At 36.7% G+C, this 18,936-nt stretch overlaps 1 protein-coding gene across 4 annotated transcripts in view; it reads right to left on the bottom strand.

The window, feature by feature from the left end:
• adcy2a (adenylate cyclase 2a) overlaps positions 1 to 18,936 on the bottom strand; it is a 152,457-nt gene that overhangs the window by 17,278 nt on the left and 116,243 nt on the right. For all 4 annotated transcript variants that reach the window (XR_007178960.1, XM_048152166.1, XM_048152167.1 and 1 more), the window contains 13 exons: positions 15,826 to 15,974; positions 11,487 to 11,598; positions 11,133 to 11,260; positions 8,311 to 8,469; positions 8,030 to 8,162; positions 7,639 to 7,815; positions 6,191 to 6,234; positions 5,758 to 5,838; positions 5,578 to 5,647; positions 5,254 to 5,351; positions 4,866 to 4,950; positions 3,269 to 3,406; positions 2,454 to 2,573 (listed from right to left, as the gene is read on the bottom strand). Coding sequence is in view for 3 of the 4 variants with exons in the window: in XM_048152166.1 (XP_048008123.1) it covers positions 2,454 to 2,573; positions 3,269 to 3,406; positions 4,866 to 4,950; positions 5,254 to 5,351; positions 5,578 to 5,647; positions 5,758 to 5,838; positions 6,191 to 6,234; positions 7,639 to 7,815; positions 8,030 to 8,162; positions 8,311 to 8,469; positions 11,133 to 11,260; positions 11,487 to 11,598; positions 15,826 to 15,974 (1,494 nt within the window). In the remaining variant the exon portion in view is untranslated. The remainder of the gene's footprint in view (positions 1 to 2,453; positions 2,574 to 3,268; positions 3,407 to 4,865; positions 4,951 to 5,253; positions 5,352 to 5,577; positions 5,648 to 5,757; positions 5,839 to 6,190; positions 6,235 to 7,638; positions 7,816 to 8,029; positions 8,163 to 8,310; positions 8,470 to 11,132; positions 11,261 to 11,486; positions 11,599 to 15,825; positions 15,975 to 18,936) is intronic.

Below are 18,936 nucleotides of genomic sequence, written 5' to 3'. Positions count from 1 at the left end.
GCAAGTTTGATAATGAAGTGACTCGGAAATTATTACAATGAAACTTTGGATCTGTGGCCAGGCAACTCCCCGGATCTTAAACCCACAAAATGCTGGGTTGTTTCAACCCATGTTTGGGTCAAATATGGACAAATCCAACCTTAAATTAACTTTTTAAACCCAACGGTTGGGTTTGTTCATATTTGACCCCAAAATGGATTGAAACAACCCAGCATTTTTTAGAGCAGGGGTTCCCAAACACATCCCTGGAGCCTCCCCAACACTGCATGTTTTCCATGTCTCCTCAATCAAACACACCTGATTCAGATCATCAGCTCATTGGTTGAGACTCCAAGACCTGAAATGGGTGTGTCAGACAAAGGAGACATGCAAAATGTGCAGTGTTGGGGAGGCTCCAGGAATTGGGAACCCCTGTTTTAGAGCGTATAGAGAACATGTGATCGATTCTCAAAAGGCGAGTGGACAAACAGAAGTCCACAACTCTGAGCACTAATAAGGCAAGAATAGATCACCATCAGTCAGGCTTTGCCAAAGAAGCTGATATCCAGCATGCCAGAGTGAACTGCAGAAGTTATGAAGAAGAAGGGTCAACACTCTAAATCAGTGGTTCCCAAACCTTTCCTGAAGGACCCCCAGCATTGCACATTTTGTATGTCGCCCTTATCTGACACACCTACTTCCATAGCTGTCAACATTGAACACTGAAAATAAGGGAGATTTCCCGGAATCCATCCCCAAAATAAGGGATTTTTTTTACACGATTATTACGTTGGCACGGGGGACAGGGGGTCAGGACCCCCACAGTTTTGAAAAGACAGAAATCGACCCCCGCACTTTTGATAAGGGCTGCTTCAATCAGTCACTCTATATCATCTTTTAGCTTAGGATATTTTCTTCCAAATGAGACCCTTTTCATTTTCACGTTTCTGTGAGCTTTCGTTTGTAAACAATCAACGGAAATGCGCTCTCGAACGGAGAAACACGCGATCTCCAAACCATCGATCAAAGCGTGCTAACGTTTTAGGACAGGTCGATGATGGTATATAAATCATGCCCGAACGTTAGCGTTTGTCAATCAAGCCAAACCGCCCATTCAGAAACCGAGAAATTTGGAGGCTGATCTCTCAGGCTGACGCGCGAGCTGGCTTGACTGAAGTTTTCGTGAGGATTTATAGTTTATGGACTGTTTTGATTTCGGTAAATACATCTAGAAAGGTAAAAGCATTGATGGCATCTATAAAAGATATATCTGAAAGCGAAACGAAAGTGATATTGCCTCGTCCAGTGAGGAGGACGCACGAGAGGAGAACTGCGCGTTTAATACACATGCTATGTGTATACTGTAATACTGCATTTACAATGCTTATCAGTGGCGTGCACTTTGATCGTGAAAGTGAAAGTGCCCTTTGCGGTCACATCGCGGTGCCCCCGTGTTCCCATTTCTCCCGATGTCCATTACAATTTATATACTTCATTTCCCGCGAGCCTTTCAAAGAAACTCCATGAGCGCGGAAAGACGCGTTTGGCGCATGCATAGCCTACGTGCATCGCCCGTGGTCAAGTGCAAGCCACTTCTCAGACACAGATAGTTGCGAGTTAACACAATCAGAGCGTAAAAATACGAGATATTTTACGGGAAAATACTAAAACAGGAAGACAGCGGGAAAAGAGCTAAAATACGTGAGAAACCCGGAAAAAACGGGAGGGTTGACAGCTATGCCTACTTGAGGTGTTGCAGTCTCTACTAATGAGCTGATGAGTTGAATCAGGTGTGTTAGATGAGAGAGACTGTGCAAACTCCAAAATGTGCAGTGCTGGGGGTCCTCCAGGACAGGTTTGGGAACCACTGCTCTAAATATTGACTCTTTGCATATATTGAATGTTTTTGTCAATAAAAGTCTTTAAGACTTACAAAATGTTTATCATTGTTTTCCAGTATTGCACTGAAACGTGAAAAAATAATCTACAAATACTGAAGCAGCAAACTTTGCAAAACACAAAATTAATGTCACTGACAATCCTTTTGGCCATAAATGTGTATAATATATCGGTGGGGAGAAGAAAAAAAAAAAAAAATCTTCTATCTAATATACTCATTCTCAAACTAAGCACAAGCTCCAGTCTTCACCACAATGGTAACCACCACAGCTAAACATAACAAAAATTCTAATAAAACAAGTCTTGCTTTTCTCATCTTGCTCAAAAACACATAAAACCACACTTAAGTTTCCACATTTACCCTCCATGCAAAGCATCCACAAACTAAATTAAGTTATCATGTCAAGAGCTGTATTGTATTAAATTATTTTAAGTAAACTGAGCAAGTAACAAAAAATCTTTTTTGAGTGTATCTAAATATTTTGTAAACAGTTTGGAGGTGCATCAGAAGAGCTTGACAAAGGTTTGATTTTATTTAAGATGTTAACAAAGACAGAGCACTATAGTCAACTCACAGGAAGGTAGAATGTGTTCTTGTCCAGGTAAGGTAGGCGATGCCCATCAGGCTGAAGAAGTGTCTCATTTGATGTATTATAAACAGCATCTGTGGAAGTTAGGTTGTCTTCTACAAAGAACTGGAAGAAACAATTGAAATATTATGAATGCTTTTTGTTTTGAACATTTAAGCAACATTAAAGCAAACTGCTGTTCATTTCAATTATATCATATGGAAATGAAAAATCTTAAGATTGTAGAATCTTAATTATGTTTTTTAAATCCCAAAGGCAAACATACTACAAATATATATTTTATATATACATAAGTCAGCAATGTTCACAATTTCGGTCGTGATTTGTGACTTTATTTGCTCCTAATTATTAAATGAAAAATAAATTAATGTATTAAATCAACTGATTCAGATGTAATAAAATGTTATGTGTTTTTTTGAAAGGTATATCTGTATAGGACAAATCATACAGTTTATTACAAAATTCTGAGATCCCCCCCCCCCCCCCCCCCCCCCACCTATATGACAGAAAAATACAAGATTAGCAATGACAAATTTGTTTCATGTTTGTTTACAAACAGTGACATATGCCACAAATGGAATGGCCAAAACTGGAGGCCAAACTGCTCTCTACAGTCAGGGCGCAGATGGACACAGATCTCTGCCAAGAAACTCCGCAATAACGCATGTCAGACTCCTGTGGTCAATGCCCCTAATGTAATGTGTGTGATCCAATTAGGAAGCTTCTCAGTGTCTTATTTGTATGACCATAAGCACAAAAGTATTCATATGAAATTTCCTGTATCATTGTGGTTGACATACCATATTGAAGACAGCCATGATCAGGATGAGGGCTGTGGTCGCCATGGTGAGGGTGATGCGTGGCCAGGGCTTGTTGGCGATGATTCCAGAGGATCTAAGGATCCAGAGCCAAGAGGCGGAGGCAGTCTTATTGCAATGCTAGTGTTGGTCAACACAAATGTAAATACAGATAAAATAAGTCAAATCTTTTATTCACAGAATTCAAAAGATGATTAGAAAGAAAGTCTAAAGTACTACTAATATACTAATTTTTCAGTATAATTTATTATATACAATTATTTAAATATACAATAGAACATATATTACATTGCTGCAGTACTAAATTACGTGGTGGGATGAATTGTATTATTGTGGTATGCCTTAAGAAAATCTGTATAACTCGTCCTCATCTGACACAAGGTTATCGCAAAGTCATGGTGGAGAATAAACACGATTCACTTCATTTCACACATTTTTTATATATAATGTACTAATGATGTACCCAAGTCCTACTTAATAATGAGCCCTCTTAAGTTTAACTACACTGATAAAAATTATATGCTTGATTTACTTAAAAAATATAATGAATTCTTTTGCATAATTTTATTACGTAGATCTAACAAGACTAGTCTTTGTACAAACTACTTAATTTTTCTGTTTGTTGAAATAAAATTTGCACATAAAGTTAACTTAATTTTAGCATTCAAGACACATTGGACACATTCAAGAACCATTTTCACAACTTTTACAAAATCTTCACTCTGTAAAGTCTCTTTTTGTTAGGCGATAGCCAGAAGATGGGTATATTCCCTTTATGGCATACCCAAAACAGTTGTTTTATTATTAAAACAACTTTAATTGTTGTAAGCAGGTCCTCAACCCAAGCACATGTTCTACACTTCACCACGATGGTAACCCCAAAACTATTAACATAACAGAAACTTTTAAATACCAACATAATAGAACAGTAAACATTAAAAAGTCTCTCCATTTTCTCATGTTGCTAAAAACTGCTTAAAATAACAGTTTATTTCAACATTTACACTCCTAGATCAGCCCCTTTGCAAAGCATGATGGGTTGTGAAAGTCTTGTTTGATTGAGTCCTGGTTGAGTTTACTTGATTGAAACATGTTATTTTAATATGAAAACATCAAGTTAAGTCAAAAAGTAATTGTTTTAAGTCAAATTAACATGAAGCAATTAAATTTGAACCAGAAACCTAATACAATGGTGTTGAATCAAAATAAGTTGTTTACATAAAGTGAACAGCATCAAAAAATCATTTTTTTGAGTGTAACCACATTTCATTTCATTGTAAACAACATGCAGTGTTGACTGTCCAAAAACATTACATTCAGTTCGCACTTAAGTATATTCTTTTAAAATACTATTCTTGTAATACTCTTTTGAAAAGTGTACTTCTTTTTCACAATAGTACAGAATGCTCCAAACAGTAGCAGACAAATGTATTTCTTCTAAAATGAACAAACATTGTAATTGAAATTGTAATTTTATGTACCTAACTTAATGTAATTGTCTTGTGTGAAATGAATGAGCCAACTCTTGCTAAAACCGTGTTGACATTATTAACAAAATAAACACTCTATTGGCACTTACCAAGAAATGGCCAGTGAAGCAAATGAGCAGAATCACAGACAGAATTAAGAAGGACATTCCAAATGATATTCCCAATACTGCAGTTCTGAAATTGACAGAGAGCACATGATGTCTTAAATCACAAAAGCAAGAGAGTGAGAACAGGTGTTCTCGCTCACAAATTCACTCTGACGTCTCCAACTCAAATTCAAGAAATTTACCCTGACAGGTCCAATTCACTACAATTAAAGCTTAAATAAAGGCTTTCTGCACTAGAAAGAAACAAAAGTCAAGAAAAATGAAGAATTCATTGTTAAACAAATTTATATTTATGCATTGTTTAAACCCTTTTCTCTTTAGACATTTTCTTGTGTTGTCATGCACTGTGAAAGAGGATGAATGAACATACTTTGGCAGGACCAGGATCTGCACGATGAAAATGCAGAAGAATATCAAGCAGGCACAGGTGATGTAATATTTGAAGGCCGGCAGGGTCGTTGCTCTATACTGCAGGGAATAGACACACTGTTGTCATAGAGCATCTAACTCTTCTGTCTTTTTTAATTTAGTTGACTGATTCATCTCATTCTGTCTCATTGTGGGTGAAAACAGACAATGCAATGACAGTGAAAACAGGTTTGTATTTCAATTATTGATATGTTGAAGTATTATTGATGAACTATGAATGACTACACTGCAGGTAAACATTGGCTTGCAATTTATCAATGCTTACCTCTTTTTCCAATGTTTTATTGTGGAAAAACAAGGATATTCTCTGAATGTCCTCTGATTTAAGCCATTGTCTATGGAAATAATAATAATAAAAAAAGATATAGATAGATAAAACCAACCAACAAAGAACTGGAACATTAAACATCAGGGGTAAATACAGCTGAGATATGAGATGACCTACTTTTGAGAAGTGATGCCATCGAAAGTTCGAATCATCCTCTCATTGAGTTCCTCCTCAAAACGCTTCTTCTGAGATTTTGTTCTGAAGAGGACACTGACTTATAAATGACTCTTTTTCATGCATTCATAAATAATGATATATAGAAAATATCTTTACCATTTTATACATATTCCTCGTACTGTATATATTTCAATACTATTACAATCTATTACAAAAGTCAAAACATGTCTATGAAGGTAGCATTTTATGGTTTCATATGAATGCAGGTTATTCTAGTAGATAGGCATCTAAATGATGCTGCCTTGTTTCTAAGGCAGCATCATGTGTCATACATACAGTATTTGGCAGCTCACTAGGTTTTTCTGTTGCCTAACTGCCTTTTAGTTGGCTCAAATAATGTGATTGTTGGAAAATGATACAGAACTTAAATCACCTCTCTGAACGTCTCTTAAAGTGGTACTGGCCCATGGGGACATCCTGTTAATAAGAAAGGAGTAGGTGGTGAGTAATTTTAGCAGTAGGGACATTTCAATAAAATAACAAAAGACACAAAAAAAGTTTCTTGTGACTGCTTTACATTGTTTATTTATTTGATTTAATTAATAATTATGCAAATAAGTTAGAATTGCCACAATTGTGCCAGAATTTAAGTGTGTGTTCACACTTGTCATGTTTGGTTCGATTAAAATGAACCCTGGTGCGATTGCTATGTTAGTGCGGTTCATTTGAACATGTGTGAACACTGCCATCCAAACCCTGGTGCGCACCAAACAAGTGGACCGAGACCACTGAAAAGATGGGTCTCGGTCTGCTTCCAAACGAACTCTGGTGCGGTTCGAATGATATATGAACGCAACATGGAAATATGAACGCAACAAGGACATGTAAACGAACCAAAAACAGGAACATGCGACCCTAAAAAGGACAGAATCCTCACGCATATTGTTTTTTCTCGTCATTGTCGCGCGTCTCCACGCAGCAGATCATTTGTATGACAGAGGGATTCCCGCCGCTGTTTTGACTACTTTACACATTTTATAAGCTCTTCACGAGTTCCCAGCTGGCCAAAATACCATCATATGCAAGCTACGCACACACAACAAGCACATTTATCTCAGCACACAACGTTGTTTTGGATCTTCGGTATGTTCCATCTCAAAATAGGCAATACGTCATAAAATCCAATCAATCAGGTTGTGAACGTATCCCTATGCCTTTAGGTTAGGTATCTTTTGTTTCTGTGATAAAATTGCCAATCTGAACGCTAATCGGACCAGGACTAAATGTTTTTATTTATTTATTTATTTTTGGCCTGGACCAAACTAACCAAACGAACCAAACTACAAGTATGAACGCACTCTAAAAAATGCATTGTAAAATAATGTAATGTAAAATGGTGGTTCTGACCTGGTGGGTCTTGAACCAAAAATGGAGAAAAAATATGCCAAATGAAAATAATATAATTAACTATATAATCGTGCATAGTTAGAATAGTAAAAAATCTTATGTTCTTAACATCAAAGGATGTCTGTCTAATCAAAATACAGTATTTTGGCAGCAAATGTACCTGCTTCTAGATAATATGGTTAATACAAATGATTGTTGCTAAAATACTGTAGAGTTTTGTTATACAGACATCAAAAGATAAATCAAGGTATATCAAACTTTTGCTTTCAAAATTGTCAGTGGTCGTTTTAAAAATTATTTAAAGACATTTTATTTACTTTTGTACAATAAGCAATTACTGATAAAGACTATGTTAGGTCTCCACTAAAAAATGTAGGCCTTGGGAAAAAAAAAAAAAAAAAAAATATATATATATATATATATATATATATATATATATATATATTGTTCATAGTGTCCCACAGGGAGACTCACAGCGGTGTTGATTTTTCCGTTCTCATTGGTCATGCTGTCTCGGTGGTGAAGGTTGGCGAAAGGCTTGGCTGCACCCCAGGATTCCAGGTATCTGGTCATCCTCACTGAAGCTCTCATCTTAGCCCCGTATATGGTGTGTCTGGGTCTGTAGTGGTGTTGAGGACTCTTTCTCTCTGCCTGGAACAGTCCACAGAAACAGACCACAGTCTAGACAATCTTATTCAAACCTACTCAATTGTATTTAGTAAGTACCTTGAACAACTTAGCAACATAACATGTACCGACACAAGTGTTTGTAAGAGGACAGCAGCACTAGCAATAAAGTTTTGAAAGACAACTTTACAAAAGCTGAAACAAAAGCGACTGTTCATTTCTTTAGAGTTTTTCATACCTTTGGGTTGATCACTAAGTAAGTTACAACTCCATGCTCTTTTAGATAAGGATCACGTTCCTGGCCATCTCCATCTTCAACCTTATATGACCCGTTCAAGTGCTCAAGGGTCACCGAGGTGATGTGGACTCGTCTATTCATCAAGAACTTGCGATTACTATTGTTTTCTCACCAGATTTTTAACAATTGTGCATCTTCTACAAACTAAAAATGCATATTATAATTATGATTAACAGCAGAAATTAAGCATACAATTACATAAAAATCCCACACCGGCTTACCCAGGTACACCACCTGCTTCCATGTGATTAGCTAAAGTCACATCATGAGACCAGACATCATATTGCCATTTCTGGAGGCCAATCACACCGCAGAGAACGTTTCCAGAGTGAACGCCCACTCGCATGTTAATGTCCACTCCTGTGGCGTCTCGCACTTTCCTGTATAGAAAAGGAAGAAGAAAAAAAACACATCCCATCACACATCAGAGCACTGATTTAACCTTATGCTTTAACATGATTAGAAACACATTTAGACAAGAGACATAGCTATGACCTTTTAAAAGGCATGATCTTTTGAATGTTGTTTTTGTCACACCAATTCAAAAGATGCATCAAAAGTGGTGAGCATGATCCTGTTGAAAATGACTCATTTACTCATCCTGTTGTTCCTAACCCATGACATTCTTTCTTCCGTGGAGCACAAAAAGAGACATTTAACAGAATGTCCTAGCTGCTCTTTTCCATACAACAAATGTGAGTAGGACACTGAGGATGTCAAGCTCGAAAAAAGCACCATAAAAGCACAACAAAATTAGTCCCTATGTATTTTATGTTATTTTCCATTGCTGTGTCCCATTTCACCTACTTATACTATGCCCTAAAAGTATGTTTTTGTGAAGAAAAAGTACATACTTTTGGGTTGTAGCAAGAGATTAGGCAAGCTTTGGAACATACTGCTTCGTCATAATTGTGTCTTTAACGGACAGCTCTGTTGCTAGTTATGTGTATCCTGTCACCGTTTAAACTGCCTTGTCAATCATCTGCACAATTTATAATGCTTTTTTCCCCCTCAGTTGGTCAGAACAAAAGTGGCAGACATGTTACTTGTTCAGATGACATTTTCCTGTGAAAATTCTTACTTTGGTCATACATCAAGACTACAATCTGAGATTCCGAAGTACAGTATCCACACCGGTGCGGTGACTGACAGTAAACATTAGATCCATCCATGGTGAGGAGTCGTGCTGAGGCACAACCCATGTAAAGATGATAATTCTGCAGATAACTGCAATTGCAGATTTTAAACAGAGATGGCAACAAAAAGGACTGCAGCTTTAATGACCAAACGTATCTTTATAAAAGTTCACAATGCTATTGCAGATTAAATATAATGTGGATAACATTGAATAAATATATTTTTGTCAGGTTAGATACTGATTACTAATCACTCAAACCCCTTTATATAAATCTCTCTACTTAACCTTCATGCATCCGCCATGTTTGTAGTTTTTGAACACTTTTTATTTGTGTTTGCAGTTCTAATCGAATCCTTGCCCAACGAGCAATAGGTTGTGGGCAATATTAGCTGTTAGAATGTACATGGATCTGCACTTCGTATTCTAACCATCTGGGTATCTTTGGAATACTCATTTCAACAAACAACGATTTGGGACACTTAACTCTAATCTCAAATAATATTTAGTATGGATAGTATGCGATTTGGGATGCAGCATATGTCTTCAAGTGGTACAATTGCTTCATGTAGGGACAGATTAAAATTTACATTGTTATTCACTGAAATTCTGGGACAAAACAATGGCACTGACATATTTTAAGATATGTCAGTGCAAGTTTATTTCAGTTAAAACAGCTCAAACATGCATTTTAGTCTAGGACTAGCTTAAGCCTTGTCTGTGAAACCGGGGGTAAGAGTTACAACAGAGGGTAAGATCTATAATGAATCTAAGTGCTAGTCTGAATTTAAAAGCCCCTGGTCACTATATGATTTTGTAAATGTATTAAAGAATGTTTTCAGCAGTGAACAGAAGAAATAAAAAGTCATATGGTTTGGAAAGACATGAGAGTAAGTAAATAACATCATTTTCATTTTTTTGTGAATTATTCCTTTAAAATGGTGCTGATCTGTAAAATAATTATTAGCCCTTGGTTTAAGATGATGAAAACTCTAGTGAGTCTACAGTGTCTCAGTTTGTCCCTTTAACAGGAATTTACAGCATATTTTCCACCACTTTGCCTGCAACTACTAATAGAGATGTTTCATTCTTCCAGGCTTCTGCAGAACAGGTAGAGATAAGAGAAAGACAGCTCTCTCGTCTAGACTGAGCACCAGTCATTTTCCACAGTCTGACCTCTGAGGCCTCCAACTCATTATCAGGACGGCCAGGTATCATGTCCTTCACAGCAGCACTGGGCCGAGACCAATCAGCCCCTCTGCGTTGAGGATTATAGGACTGGAATAGAAGCTTTGCTGCTGGACTGACTCTGCCTAAAATCTGTCATACACAAGTATGCACACAGTTTGCTTAAAACCCAGTCTATTTATTGTATAATGAAAAGCTTTTAATTTTATGCAAATTGGAGTTACATGTAAATAGAAATAGAATGATGATTTAAATTATATATTTTGTAATCTCCTGTGGTAATGTGCAATACAGCCAGGTGTTCACAGTGCTGTTTTTCAGAGATAAAGTGTGAACAGATTTGCAGAATTTATAATAATGAAACTAGGACAGATGTTTTCAAGCTAATCAGAGGCAAAGAATCTTTCAGCTAAGATCTATAAGAAACAATCAGTAGATTAACAAGCCCTTTGGAAATGTACAGTAGAGTTTGATATGTGTACTCCAGTGGCTCACAATTGCTCAAAAACCCATATTATAGAAAACAAAATTGTTTTTGTACAATTTCTAAATAAACATGTAAAATGTATGAAAATGACCATGAACTACATAAGCCAAAAAATATGTCTAAATGCATAAATCGCAGAAGTGAGATTTGGAAAGTACTGGATCAAATATTAAATTAATATTAACAACACCAGCTGAGAACCACTGAAAGCAGACTTGTGGGGCTGAACTTACTTAATAGCTTCACACATGTCAAGTCCCATCTTCACACAGTTTTTGGCATGATTTGGCAAAGACTCTGGAAGGCCAGATACACAGTAATAACAGTCCCCTAGAATTTTGATTCTCATACATTCATTTTCCTGAAACACACAGAAACAATCAAAGACTTCAACAGTCAGAAAACATATTGATAAGAGCAACTTTTGGTAATTAATCTGCAACATTTGGTTTGAGTTGTATTAAGTAATTTTTTTTTTTTTCCATACCAGAAGGAAATGGTAAAGCTATTAGCATCTGTATCAAGTACAAGTATAAAGTACATGTCTCTTACTGGACTGAAGTGACTCATTTTCAGATTCAGTTTACCTTGGCAATTTGATCAAATTTGCCAAATAGTTCATTCAGCATATGGACCAGCTCTCCAGGTGAGCAATCGCTGGCCAAGCGGGTAAATCCAACAATATCAGCATACAAAATACTGTAAGAGAAATATACATTTGTGTGACACAGGAATGGAAAATGACATAGATACTTAAGATTTATATTTATATGCATCTGAAAATGTTTAATTACTTCATGTGAATGAACCACAGCAAGAACAGGACACTCAGAATGTGTTTCTCAGGCTTTGTGCTATACAAACTATTTTGTATTCTTTTAAATCTCTGACCTTTTCATGTTAGTGCATTACAACAAAGAAGAGATGTCCTGCTAATACTGCTTTTGCACAGGGAATAAAAGCTTAAGAAATAAACGGCAAGAATTCTGATACTCAAAAATGTCATGTTAAATAAGAAAGTCCTTTAAAGACATTTGTAAAATGTAATGTAAGACATTGGAACTTGAATGGACATGATACTTCATTGAAAAATTAAGTCCACCATTTGAAAAAGATGGTAGGTAGAGCAAATGAAGTTCAGTGACATACAGTACAAGCAGAAGTGATGAAAATTATTCTGCTCATTATTCAGCACAGTCAAAAGAGCTCAAACCTGCATCAATTTTTAATAACAACTACAGCATGTCAAGTCAAGTCATCTTCATTTATATAACGCTTTTCACGATACAGATTGTTTCAAAGCAGTTTCACAGTGATAATAGGAAAATTAATGGACAGAGATTGTTTTGGCTTTACAGCAGCTCTACGAAAAAGTTATTATCAAGCTAGAGTAGGTTTTTTATTTAATCCCTCCGTTGTAAAAATAGTTAATTATTAACAGTGTTGGGCACGTTACTTTAAAAAAGTAATTATAGTTACTAGTTACTTCTCACAAATAGTAACTGAGTTAGTAACTGAGTTACATCATTATAAAAGTAACTAATTACCAGGGAAAGAATGTCCATTTTTACAAAATTAAATTCACTTTAAAGAAAGGCTTTCTACAAAACAAAACTTAATGAAGTGGTCAAAATCATTTTTGACCCATTTTATGTCTCCCGATATATTGTGCCTCTTATGATGTATCCTCTCTTATTCATGCTGTTCATTTGTCAATCAAATAGATGAAATTAAAAAATAACATTATAATAGGCCTGTCTAAACATACATATGAAACTAAATCCGTTTCTTTAATGGCTACATATATAGTACAGAGCAATTTCATGTTGTGAGCAAGAGCGAATCATGAGTCAAGTCAGATCAAGCATAATTTATTTTTAGACTTATTTGTTGGCTAGTTGTGGTCTGTGCAATCAACATTAAAAGTTCTAAACCATTTATTTTGTTTTATTGTTCCACTATAGTAATGATAATTTTACAATAATGTATTGAATTTGATAGGCGTCTCTCATATTGTCCCACAGCAACATTAAAATAGTGTGGATTAGTGTACATTGTTTTATATATATATATATATTTTTTTTTTTTTTTTTTTTTTTTTTTCTATTTAGTGTCCATTTCATTAATTTAACAGACTTAATATTGGGGGCATCCAAGTTATTTGAAATATTTGAAAATAAATAAATAAATAAATAATAAATCGTAACGCAATGGTTACTTTCCCTGGTAATTAGTTACTTTTATAATGATGTAACTCAGTTACTATTTGTGAGAAGTAACTAGTAACTATAACTAGGTCCGCCAGTAGACCAGGACCCTCTTCTCCATGGCCCAGGTCCGCCAGTGCACCAGGACCCTCTGCTCCATGGCCCAGGTCTGCCAGTGCACCAGGACCCTCTGCTCCACGGCGGACCTGGGCCATGGAGAAGAGGGTCCTGGTGCACTGGCGGACCTGGGATGTGGAGCAGAGGGTCCTGGTGCACTGGCGGACATGGGCCATGATGTGGAGATGCTCTGGTGTGGAGGCGTGTGTGGCCCATACACACAGGATAGCTTACAATTGTAAGTGCTGCACATTCTAGAGCAGCCATCTCGGCTGAGGGCTCAGGCGTGGCAGCCATCTCGGCTGAGGGCTCAGGCGTGGCAGGCACAATGTGAACAGGTTCAGACTTGACCGGCATGATGTGAACAGCCTCTGGCTGGGCAGGCATGGCATGAGCAGTCTCTGGCTGGGAAGGCATGATGTGAAAAGTCTCTAGACTGGCAGGCATGACGTGAAGAAACTCTGGCATAGCGGCCATCTTGTCTGAAGACACTGGCGGGGCGGCCATCTTGTCTGAAAACACAGGCGGAGCGGCCATCTTGTCTGAAGACACTGGCGGAGCGGTCATCTTGTCTGAAGACACAGGCGTGGTGGCCATCTTGATCAAGGGCTCTGGTATGGAAGCCATGTTGTGAACAGACTTTAGCGTGACATGCATGGCATGAATAGGCCCTGGCTTGGCAGACTTAACGTGAACAGGTACTGACTTTGCAGGCATGACATGAACAGGTCTTGGCTTGGCAGGCATGGCATGAACAGGCCCTGGCATGGCATGAATAAACCCAAAAATGATGGTCGGGGTGTGGAAAAACTCTGGTGTGGTGGATGCTGTAGGATTGCGGGGCTCCTCTTCCGCAATTCCTACAGTAAATGAGGATCCAATTAACAGAAGGGCATGGTCTATATATTCCCCTGGAAGCCGTGAACGAACAGGTTAATTTAACCCAAAACGAAAAATGTCTTTCAAAGCAACATCGTTAAAATCCACAAGGTGAGCAAGTTCACAAAAGTCTTGAACATAGCTCTCTATGGCCTTGTTTCCTTGGCGGAGGCGCAAAAGCAGAGAAACTGCTGGGTTCATATTGTTGGTTGTGTATTCTGTAACGATCAAGTCCTCTGAAGGCGAGCTGATGAACCCATGTGCAGATTATTATTAATCCAATAGTGAGCAAACAAACAAAGCAACCAACTTGAACGTAAGCAGACTTGATGAGCAGATTGACAATGAGCAGACTTGAAAGTGACACTCACCAACAGCAGGGTTACATTATCAATACATGACAAAGTAACATGGAAGACAATGGCTTTAAATACATGAACTATGAGACATGAAACAAGAACATGAAACAAATCTATACATTACATGCGTCTTATAGGCTAAATGAACCGAAACTCAGCGTATAGGCTGCTTGCCTCACAGAAATAAGAAATATATCTATAGAAAGCTTGAAATTTCTACTTTTAAATGAAATAATTCATGAAAAGAATAGGCTACTCTCTGATTATGTAATCCAAATGAATTGTGCATTCTCTCTCTAAGCTTGTCCATGTGGAGATGATGAGAGTCAGCAATGTCAGCTTCATCTTCTCAGCCGACACTGACTCAGAAACATTAGTTCATTAATAAACAATTAAAATGTCTCCTTGCTGTTTTATGTCACATTCATAATCATTTTGTCGGTTCTTTACGGCAAGCTTTATGTGTGTGCTTGAGTACTATATACCCTATAAATGCTCATTATTATGGTTTATTCTCTCCTGTATTTTAAGAAATTAAATTAATAAAAAACGTATTTCACATATTTTCGATCCAGCATGTCACAAAGGGTATTCTGGTTTGAGCTTGCATTCCACTCGCATACTCTGATTCAGACACACACAGAGCATTGTACATTATTATCAGTTTAAAATTGTATTCGTGTATGACTAACCTGTACTAAAAACTTTGCAAGTTCTATGACTGAGAGAGAGCCTACTCAGATGAAACTGCTTCAGTGAGCTCAATTATAGTAATGCCACATTTTACTGTCAGTAACGATAACTGCATTGTAATGGGGGAAACAGTAATTTGTTTGATTACTCGTAAATGACACCTTTTTAACTGAAAACAGAAGATGTTTAATGCGTTCTTGCTGTTCATTTACGTGTTTAGTCTATAGATTTGTGGATTTGAATGTGTATGTGCGCAGATACTTAGTCTTTTTTTTAGAAAGTGACATTGCCAAATTACTTGTCTGGCTCACATAATATGGAAAAATGAGCCGTTTCCACAGATCTATGCGGATGGAATCATTTTGATAACGTTTTATCTATACATAGGGAAAGGAAAGGGAAGGATGTCCCCATAAGTTTCCAGGCTTTGCCCAAGCATACATACTGTAATTAATTTTAAGACATTTGTTTATTTTGATATAGCTATTTGTACAGTATGTACAGTGTATGTTTCTTTTATCAAGACATTAGGTAGATTTGTCTGTGGACAAAGCAACACTGCAGATAATGTCTGTTGCTCCAACTTCATAATTAGGGTTTTTGTACTTCATCATAATTCATGAGTGTGACTGTAGTGAGAAATTCTCATTTTGTGCTATGGGGTGACGTACCTGACGTTGGTGTGACGTTGTACATATAAATTATGGAAGTTGTTGGTGTTTTCCACCTGACCAAACTTCGGCCCCTGTAGTCTCTGTATGATTTCAGCTTTCATCACTCGGGCAATGTGAGCAGGAAGCAGAGACAGCAACAGACGTTCCTATAGCAAAAAACACCACACAGGGGAAGTGAGATAATTATATCTCATATAGACTCTTGTCTGGCTTGTCCCTTCAATATGTGCAGCAGAGACTTGACTGTGATATAAAAGCTTACATTACATAAAAGACTGCTCACAGTCTTCTCAAAAAAATGGACTGAAAAGGAATAAGTGATAAAAATGCATGATGTGTGATTTAGCCTATAGTATGATCTGTTCAATAACCTGGAAAGCTGCATCATTTAAAGGCAGTAAGCATGTTCCCAACATGAAGGTTATTCTAAAAAGGTAGATAACTTTGTTATGATGCCTGTTAAGACTTTTTGGTCAATAGATTTTGTTAACATAAAAAGTGCAATTGTAACCTTAAAGAGCAATTTTTATCCGATTTAACCTATTAAAATTGTTTTGTTGGTATAAATTAATGTATTTAGGTTGATTCATTAATGCTAAATAATATTTTTGGATTTAGGTTACCATTGTTCAGTGTATGTACAATAGGCAGAGAGGCATCTCAACAGGTTTTGGAATTTTGGAATGTTAATGTTTGTCTGCTGCATACAATAGTATCTATAACAATAAATAAACTCTATAACTTTTATAATGCAGCATTAAAAATGAATATTAAGCAATACCAAATCTGTGGGTGGTTAATCCACATTTACGCAGCCGAGAAAATTCCTGCTGCACATTAGTTCTGCTATATTAGCCTTCCCTCCTGGATCTCATAAAGCAAATTATACCTTAGCTCACATTTTCTTCACAGGAGACATGAAAATCCACGATTCAGAGGCATCTGTAATGTGATATTCTTCTGGGATTGATATAATTGGGTTACGGTGGACTTTTTTGAAAAGGTAAAACCAAGATTACCACATTCAATTTGAGATTTTATACGATTTCCCCACTAGGCATAAAGTGTGAATGAGTTTAATTAGATCTAACAGGGATGGTCTGGAGGGTCATTATGAAAGCTTATGATAGCTTGACTGCTACACGCAAGAGAAGGTTAATTGCCCAATAGGTCTGGTACATTTCCCCTAATCAACCATAATGAACTTATAAAAATCATTTTAAAATCCTGATAATTTTATTAGCATCTACATAAAAGCCATATAAATTCATTTGCGCTGTGACAAATGCATCATTATCCTTTTTTTCCCCCACTAATTAATGTGCTATACGATGAATCTAGGATCTACTGCAAAAACAACAACAGCACAAAATGCTGCAGTGGTAGCAGAGACCACTGAGCTGTGGAAAGCACAATTCATCACCCACAGCCTGAGAGGATATTCTTAAGAGGTTAATCCAGAGAAGAGCAGAGAGGCAATGTTTGACCTCTTGCAGAGCACATAGTCTGATGGAAGACAGCCAATACACCAGCAGCAGCTTTTAGACTTCACAGAGACAGCAGTGGGTTTCAGTCACACCATCTGCCTTTGTGGCCCTGTCTAAACTGGGAGCTGAAAACCAACATCACAGAAGTGTCCTGGTTTCCATTCGGTACAACTGGGCTGAGAGAAGGAGACCATAAATGTTTGTAGTATTTTAAAGGGTACCTATGAAGAACTTAATGTCAAACATATAGACAAAGTAATTATGGGTGAAAGTCTAGGCAACAAATCAAATTCAAAAACATTGTGATATGATAAAATAACAACTGATAAAAGATGTGTAAATCTAGGTTTTTGTTCTAACCAGCAGCAACTACTGTATAACATTCAACAAGCGACAGAACATTTTGTCGAGTCCTGAAATTAAAGGGATAGTTCACCCAAAAATGAAAATTTTGTCATCATTTACCCTCATATTATTGAGTGTGTGTGTGTGTGTGTGTGTGTGTGTGGAGGGGGGGGGGGGGGCATCACCAACTTTCTTTAAAATATCTTCTTTTGTGTTCAACAGAAGAAAAAAAACTCATACAGGTTTGGAACAACACAAGGGTGAGTAAATGATCACAAAATGTTAATTTTTGGGTGAACTGTCCCTTTAAATCAGCTTTACTGCATTGTCCTCTCATTGGTCACTGCATATTTGCAAGTTCAACATTTTTCGCATCGCTAGTGGCTGCTGATACCAGAATTCAGCATTTGAAAATGAATGATTTCTGGTCACTTTGTTATTGCAAATCGCTGTCAGTATCAACACCACTTTGGTTTGTTTTTGCAGTCCTATCTCAAATAGCACCCTTATCCCTCACGGCCTTTCTACGAGTCTATACATTGCCATTTAAGACCAGGTCTGCAGCGTTGTGCCGAGTACAGTAGCTGCCCATTAATCAGATTGATCCAAAATCCCTTTTCCACATAGTTGTATAATTAGTATTAAATATGTTAGGATTGGCTATGATTGTGTCAGGTTACAGAGCAGGATTGAACATACTAATTAATTTTCACTGAAAACTGATTAGGTGGTGGTGCAATCCTTTAATAATAAATACATAATGCATTCTTTAAAAAAATAAAATCTGAATCTGTCACATGGGGCATGGAAACCTATATGGTCTAATTTCCCAGTGAATTTAGAGATAAAGTTGCTCTGGACTAATTTCTTTCAAAGTTTTTTTGGAGTTTTTAATGTGTAAGTGGATACATATATGAACGATATTGCTGTAATATGAGTAGAGATTGAAATATTTTAAACTTTCCAAAAAAAAAAAAAAAAAAAAAAATCAACGTAAAAGATATGAAATTATTTTTAGTATAATAGATATTTTAATTTACTTGTTTCCCAACAAGTTTCCCAGTCATCAGTCATTCTTTCTGAAGTTACATGAAAAAAACTGCAAAAACTTCTTGACACGGCTAACTAGAAATTGTCAAAAGGAAAATTCCATCCATATACTCTGATTCACTTTACAAAATAAGCCATAATAAACTTAACATTTAGCTTTCATGCAATGTACAATATACACATAATAATGAACTTTCAAATATATAAATACATCTGCAAAAATGTG

The sequence above is a fragment of the Megalobrama amblycephala genome, linkage group LG13, assembly GCF_018812025.1.
Source record: "Megalobrama amblycephala isolate DHTTF-2021 linkage group LG13, ASM1881202v1, whole genome shotgun sequence".
Taxonomy (NCBI): Eukaryota; Metazoa; Chordata; class Actinopteri; order Cypriniformes; family Xenocyprididae; genus Megalobrama; species Megalobrama amblycephala.
Note: the sequence above shows the minus strand (reverse complement) of the source record. Positions and strands in the feature narration are given on the sequence as shown.